We start from the raw sequence: 8,033 nt of genomic DNA, 5'->3' as shown, positions 1-8,033 counted from the left end.
GAATGATGTTGTTGGTGCTATCTCAGAGCCATCGCTCTGCTTCTCATCCACCATGATGGAGTTGTTGTTGATGGGTCCCACCAAGCATGCCAAAAAGCGTGTTGACACAGAAATACACCGGTCGGACCTTCGTGTGGCAACACACTAGGGCTTATGAGATCCTGTTTCACTCTATAGTATAGAATCCACTTGATGTCGTGTAGGTGCTAAGCGTGCCAGTTAATTGTACCTGCAATTGATAAGGGATAGTAAATGTCAAATTCTGAAACATATCGACTTGGGGCCGAATCATTCCAGTAGGGTAACAGCTAGGCATCCGATACAAGTAAAAGGGGAATCGGCTAGGAAACAACTGATTTAATAGATGATGTGCTATTAATTGCTTAATAACACGGGAACAACATCTAGATCCGAACTCGATCAGCTGATGACAGGGCTACAGTTGGAAGCCGATAGACACAATGGATCTAAGAAGGATAACTTGTGATAAAGCTAAAAACAAGGTAGACTAAACAGATTAATCTAAAAAGAGATAGCTATTGGATAACTTGTGAATAAATTAGATCCAGATAAAAGCGATGCGTCGTAAATCTAAGATCTAACGTACTCGATAACTTTGAGTAAAACAGATAGAGGAAGAAGCAATGCGTTGTCAACCTTGGCCTGTCCACGTTACTTGACACTGGATTTACCAACAAATTATCAAAGCCGATGCAGCCCTGCTTGCTAGGAAGAACATGTAAAAAGAAAATCTACTACAACTAGGGTTTAGTGAAATAGCCGACAGAAAGTAAAGGCGTAAAGGTAAAGTTTTGATAGGATGTGTTGATCAAGTTTTAGAAGGCCTGCAAGTATGTTATTTATAGCCTAAATCGTAGAGTCCTTGTCGATCACGACTTACATGACTTGAAAACAAAGAAAACAAACTTTCTAAAACAACAACTCAGACACAATATGATAACTTGCCATGAAATCCGCCAGCCCAACTCTGCTCCATCAGCTTCTACGCCTTCTGGCCCATGGGCCCAATACGTTCCATCTTCTCTCCTTGCTCTTGTGTGAGCCTGCCTCCATTGGCTACCTGCTGCGCAGCATCAGCATCAACTGGACACGTGCCATGCATGAGGAATAGCAATGGCATTTCGCTCCTACGGAAACATGATGTACTGCACAACAAACAACAACAACAACATAACTTTTTTTCCCAAGCAAGTTAGGAGTAGGCTAGAGATGAAACCCGAAAGAAATAAGTTCAAGGTTCCGGCACATTGATAGCTAGTTTCCAAGCGCTCCTATCCAAAGCTATCTCTTTAGAAATATTCTAATCCTTAAGATCTCTCTTAACCGACTCATCCCACGTCAGTTTAGATCTACCTCTACCCCTCTTTACATTATTGACCCGCTCAAAAACCTCATTACACACCGGCATCTCAGAAGGCCTTTGTTGGACATATCCAAATCATCTCAGCCAATGCTGGATAAGTTTCTCCTCAATTAGTGCCACCCCGACCCTATCCCTTCCAGCATGAAATTATCATGGGTGTCACATCATCAAATAAGTTGAATACACAAACGTACTGCCACCAGTTTTTATATTTTGGTAGTTACAAACCTCTGCAAACTAAAGAAATTAAGCAACTTCAATTACAGGAGCAGCAAAAGTTTTTAACAAAAAAGCGTAGGCTGTAGATGTTTGTTGACTTTGTTATTCGAGATGATCAAGAGATGGTCTGCTCACAAAGTTCGCGAACAAACTGATAAGCTTGGGCATGGCAAGTTCACAAAAAATATTCTTTTCCCTCTTAGTGGTACAGCCAATAATAAAAATGAGAAAGTAGAAGAGTCATCATGTTGATAAAGGAAAAAAGAGGAACGGTTCCAACGAGGAGCTCCAAAATACGCCTTATGCAGCTGCCCTCAATTTCTCTATCTTCCTCTTCAAACGTTCCATGAATGGAGGATTAGTCTCAAGTCTTCCTTTTACATAATCATTTCTGGCATCCTCAACAAGTTTATCAGCTTTCATTGCATCTTCTATTAGAGTATATAGTGTCCTTAAGCAATCTTTTCTGTTTTCCTCCCGATGTTCGAACCTGCCAAAGTAAATAAAGTGCAGCAATAAGGATCATCCTGGAGAACAGGATGGTTCTATGAGTATGAAGCAGAGCCACAAATAATATCACACAGTTTTAGAAATACACACATATTATCATTAATTGGAGCTCACTATCCTCGCCTAGACATTTAGGGATCCAAACAAAGAATGAGATTTGAAGTTCTGAGATTAATATTGTAGTGGGTGGAAGAATGAAAGATGAAACCTTCCTAAGCCTCATCGTGCCCCACAAAGCGCAACAACACAACACCACATTTTAGTATTCATACTAATATATTTGATAAAAATCAATTCTGCCATACAAGATGCCATAGCACGAAAACCACTAAATGGTTATATCTTCACCCAAAATCCATCATAATTTTGTTTGTTGTCCGCAACTATTGGCCATCCGTAGTGTCCCGTGTATCATGTAAAATGACAAAGATACTAAGTTACATATGCTAATCTCATCAAGTTATACCAAGGCAAAAACAAGTGTCCGAAATGGCCACCAGAAACCAAAAGAGTCTCCGAATAGAAGTATTTCACCTAGCAAAGGAGATTTGATTGTTTGAGAAAAATATGTTCATCTAAAATTACACATTTCATTTGATGATTAGATAATGAAAATGAAGTCATAAGTTACAACCATCATCTAGATTCTAGACAAACATTGGACTTGCAACCTGGATTAGGATGCATCCCACATTTCTTGGGTGGACAACCACAACATTCAGAACATTGTACTATTAGAACGTGCAAAAGGGCCAATACTGATAAGAGGAGAAACACTGCATTGGCAATTTTAGTGATGGATGTCATGCATCACTTCATTTCATAATCTTAATTTGAACATGCAAGAGGGAATCCACCATACCTGTCGCTGGTTATTGTGAGCTCATCTTTCCCAGAATTATACCTCTTTCCAACAACTTCACGTAACCGACGTAAAGCATTCCGTGAAAGTCCCAATTCCTTCACAGTTACACAGAGTTTGACTTTTCGGTTTTTGGGATGATATGCATCACCACTAGGAGCAAACACAATTCGTGATTCCCACCTCAGAACAGGTCCATCGCCAGGTGGATCATCTACGTCAACTTTCTTACATCCTGTTTCACTAAGTTCATTACCGTCAGTTGGCATCTCCTCTTCCATTAGTTCTGAACACTCAGCAACCATCTTATCCTCAAATTCTTTGAACAAGTCATATGCCTGCTCAGGTTCCATCTCTCCCCTCTCGCACATGTCTCCCAACTCATTAAATTTGGCCTCCACCTTTTGCTTAATCTCATCTGTATTTAATATGTGAAATTTGAAAAAAAAACACATATAATATAAGTAATATAACAGCTATGGTAAAGAAACATGAGAAAAACAGAGCATTAGCTATTCTACTCAATAACTACTAGTACACAGCTGTATTACATGTATGAGCAAAAAAAAATACCAGAGACAATTAGACTGTTTGTAACTTTGTATCATAGCATCCCTACTAGAAAGAAATCAAATAGCATGTAAACCAAAAGGAAAGTACACCTTTTCAGTCAAAAAAGCATATTCTATAGACAAGATATGCTTGTTTCAACAAAGTACAACCTGGACAGATGCCAACTTCTGTAATAGCAAGTCCAGTATATCTCCATGCTGATAGACTCGATTATTTGGTCCACACCTAGCTCAAAGTTCAAATTCACAATTTGTTTATAGCTATATCTTTTAAGATCTGTACGAAGTTCCAACTGTTAGAAACTATACTTACTGTCTCCTGCATCTATACATTGTTGATTGGCGTGGTTACCATCGAAAATTTCTGGACCAACCATACATAAGAGTACAGGTAGATGCATGTGATGTAAATGCAGAGGGTGCCACATTGTACCATCTGAAAAGAATGAAGAGCAGGATGGCAAGGCCATGGCACTGCTGCAGATGCTGGAATACTGGATAGCCTGGTTATCCAACAATGCACCGACCTACAACTTGAACACAATACTACTTGAACACCATGACTCCATGAACATTGTAATATATAACACCTCAAAGGAGGAGCTTGCATACCAATCTAGCTGAACTCTGAAGGACCTAATGAGATACCAAACTAAATTATGTGTATCCCAACCGGGCACGGGAAAACCACAATTACCTTTGGCATCCATTTTGGTTGCTATCAGATCCATTAATCATATTTGGGTTAAATACTAACTACTGAACAACTGATGCAAAATTCAATACATAAAGCTCATTATATCCTAAGTTCAAATTATCAAGGAAACAACAAAATGAGCTAACAAATAGAAACATGTGGACAGGTTTAACATCACTTAACAAGGAAGGATTCTACAGATAGTTGACCTCATTCCTGACACAAAATAAATCAAATAACGAAAGCTACTAAATAAACAATCACTACGTTCTGTGCTACAATGCCCACCATAATAAATTCTGCAGCATACAATTCGGCTCAAATATGATAGACGTCAATATAGTTCATAGATGCACCAACATATCCTAATAGAAGTCACGGTGGCGGCAAACGACATCCTGATTTCTTCCCTTTAAATCAAAACATGCATAAATCTATCTACTAGACCATAAAACCATTCTCTTTTTTTCCTTTGCCACTTGCAAGCAAGACAATCTCAATGAAGCATCAGTACACTTCTAGGGTAACATTTCACAAACTTGCTACAGCTACATCTCAATGTTTCCAAAAAAACGCTAGGCGCTAGGCAGGCGGTGAGGCTCGGCTCGGCCTAACGCCAAGGTGTGATTGGGCATTTGTACCTTTTGCAAGTGGCTAGAGTAATGCCATGTTAAACAGAGGAAATACTGCATAATAATTAGTAAGACAAATTTTGATATTATCATGGACAAATTAGTAATGCCATAACCACATTTCATTGAGCTCACTTTTGTACATAAATCAAGTCCAAAACATGATTAGGGAAAAACACCTAGGTGCTAAGGGAGGTAGTGTTGCTCCATCTAGCACCTAGGGACCGCATCTATTAGCACAAGAAACAGTAACTGGAAATTGCTATTTAATGAATAAATTCACTGCAAAGAAGTTTAAGTTTGGAAGAAATTCAGATGGCCAAGCCCATCTATATTCTATACTTTATATCGAGCAGTCCAAGAATAAAAGACAAACTGAATTACAAGATAACATATGGATCTCATTACAATAAAAGCCCTGATTTTAAGGAATTGAAACAGAATATAACAAATTAGCAATTACAGAAGCAACTGGTGAAATCAATTCTATGTAGTATCAATACTTTGTAGAAAATAACCATGATTCATCCTTTACTTCCTTGCTGTATCCACTAATTTCTGTTCAAGATAATCAATTATTGCATTTGCTAAAGGTTTATACTAGAAAGAGAAAGATCATTCAGCCAAAGTTACCAGGCAGTAGCTTGTCCCAGTGGAGCATGTCCTCGAGGATATCCTCACACTCCTTCATGTTAGTGAGGTGCCCCTTATCTGTGGCCTCCTTGATCATAGAATCCCACTTGGTATCATCCATATTAAAGAACTCATCACTCTTGATCTTCTTCTCAACATACTCACTCGCATTGTAGAGATCATTCAGCTCCTCATCGGTATCATGCATCTCCTCAAAGTCGGACTCGAAATCACGGTCACGGACCTCAGGGAGCGGCTGACTGCGTAGCTCCTCAATAAGGTCATCATCAGTCTCACTGTGGGCATCAGCAAGCTTCCGCCCAAGAACTGCCTCGGCAACAAATGGTAACTCTACCTCTTCATCCACCCCATAGTACGTCTCCAACCTCTTCTTCAACTCTGTAATTAGAGGCATTGTATGATCAGGTCAACAGGAACATTTATTCTCGATATTTGTTGGTTTGTATGCTATACAACTTTTTTTTTTGAAAAAGATTGTATGCTATACAATTGCAAACCAAGGTATCGAGCACGAATTTGGCGCACAGTATCTGGCCGCAGCATTTCATCGAATAATTGCCGTGTGCATGGCAGTACCCTTCCAAGTTCCAAAAGTTGCATTTCACTTCAGAATGTACGAAATGCTTGCTGCATAGAGCGTTCCCTCTGGTGGCTCATTCGGTCGAGCAGGTGGTGTGCAAGGGGCGGCGTGCACACTTCGAGTTCTATATCACAAAGGCTATACCCGAGTCCGGAAAACATCGAAAATTAGTGCCCCTTGAAGTTGGATTTCGCAGTTTTCCTTCGCCAAATGGATCAAGAAGTGAGGGGAGTGACGAAGAGAGTACCTGGGTTCGGGACGTCGGCGAAGGGCGGAGGCGGCGGCAGCGGCGGCTGCGCTGCAGCGTGGGGAGAGGCGTCGTCGGAGAGGAGGCAACGGGGGAGGAGGAAGGGGATGGTGGTGGTTGGGGAGGGTTTACGAGGCGGGGGAGGGAGAACGATGTGGGTATGGCGGTGGAGGTGGGCGAGGAAGCGCCGCATCGCGCCGGCGGCCGGGAGGGCGGACAGGGAGGGGCGGTAGTGATTCCGGGAGGGGGTTTAGGGTTTCCTATGGGGCCCAGTTGGCAGTCGGGGTACCTACTCGCTTAGAATAATACTCCGCTCCGTGATGGTCTCGATTTTCTGGTGGCGTGCTTATTAAAAATAGCCTAAGACTACCTTAGTAAAAATTATTAAAACTGTAAACAATCAAAATATTTGAAAGCCTCCTTATCGAAAACTAGCAAGTATGCTCCTGTGTTCTAACGAGTTAAAACTCTATATTCAGAATGCTTCTTGATAGTAGATAGTAGGGTGGATCCTTCTACCATCTTATATTTCTTTTCTTCCATTAATTTCATGTGTGAGACTTGAAAATCACCTATTTCTGAATATGCCCTAAAACAGTTTAAAATTGAGGGTTGTTGTCGGTCAAAACCCACCGGCGAGTAGCGACAGACAACACGAAGAGCCGGGAGGTCGCCGGGCGCTGGCAGGCACTGCTCCCTCGTCAACGGCCCGCAATCCCAGCACACGCCGCGGCTTTGGAAGACGCAGGGCGTGCCACCTGACCTATACCTGACCTATACCCGATCAGGAAGGTGCGAACGTGCTTGCGACGATTTGCCTGCATACACAAACACGTGCAAATATAAGTCCGAGCCATGGTCGGCTACCCGGGACGACTCTTGCATCAGCTTTAAAGAGCCGATCGAGTCCCGGTGTCAGATTGGATCTGCTTGTATCCGGATATTGATAAATAAAGCAAATAACTGTAAAGCTGCTTCAATTAAATCTAGCTAATCTAATCCACAACGGTAAAAGCTTCACTGCTAGATCGGAACATCCTACACATGATTGGGCCTAATAAGCGTAATAAATAACTGAACCTTAACCAGAATAGAGGCCTAAGAACAAGCTAAAGCCGATTCCCGGATCAATTCCCTGTTAAGACTAAGGCAAAGCATCTAATACGCCACCGGATCATCCAACCCGTTTGCAAGGCCTAACCTAGCAGATATTACGCCGGCTCTTAAGTATAAGAGCAAACCACAACAGATTAGATCTACTAGATAGAAAAGAAGCAGGGTGTTATCTCTGCGCAACTAATTCTATGCAACAAGAATTAGTATAAGATTAAAACATGACTTGCACAGAGATAACATAATATTCGTAGATGATAAGCAATGAAAGCACGATGAATCTACTAAATTCATGCTACGAACATCGGGATAACTAGTACTACTCGCCATAAAAAACGCTTCAGTACGAGTAATACCAAGGTAAAAGCAAGAACAACGCTACCCTGATCGCAAGAAACGATCAGGGCAGCATGGCGCTTACTTGGATGAAACCCTAAGATTAGGGGTGGCGGTGCGCCGAGAGTTGTTGATTGCAAACGTGATGACGTTCTTTCTTTTTACGAATATCATAGGGTACATATTTATAGTCCGGAGACTTGGGAAACAATCTAAACTAATGTGTT

At 41.3% G+C, this 8,033-nt stretch overlaps 1 protein-coding gene across 2 annotated transcripts; it reads right to left on the bottom strand.

Annotated features, from left to right (window-relative positions):
• Positions 1 to 1,679: 1,679 nt before the first annotated feature.
• Positions 1,680 to 6,637, bottom strand: LOC120700053. 2 transcript variants are annotated; one of them, XM_039984218.1, is made up of 4 exons: positions 6,358 to 6,637; positions 5,510 to 5,908; positions 2,976 to 3,393; positions 1,680 to 2,130 (listed from the first exon to the last, which is right to left on the bottom strand). In XM_039984218.1, exons 1-4 carry the CDS (start codon positions 6,548 to 6,550, stop codon positions 2,016 to 2,018), a joined length of 1,125 nt encoding a protein of 374 aa, XP_039840152.1. In that variant the 5' UTR covers positions 6,551 to 6,637; the 3' UTR covers positions 1,680 to 2,015. The 2 variants fall into 2 exon arrangements, with proteins under 2 accessions (XP_039840152.1, XP_039840145.1); XM_039984211.1 differs by having other exon boundaries at positions 1,680 to 2,093; positions 6,358 to 6,628.
• Positions 6,638 to 8,033: the final 1,396 nt, after the last annotated feature.

Source organism: Panicum virgatum, chromosome 1K, assembly GCF_016808335.1.
Source record: "Panicum virgatum strain AP13 chromosome 1K, P.virgatum_v5, whole genome shotgun sequence".
Classification (NCBI taxonomy): Eukaryota; Viridiplantae; Streptophyta; class Magnoliopsida; order Poales; family Poaceae; genus Panicum; species Panicum virgatum.
Note: the sequence above shows the minus strand (reverse complement) of the source record. Positions and strands in the feature narration are given on the sequence as shown.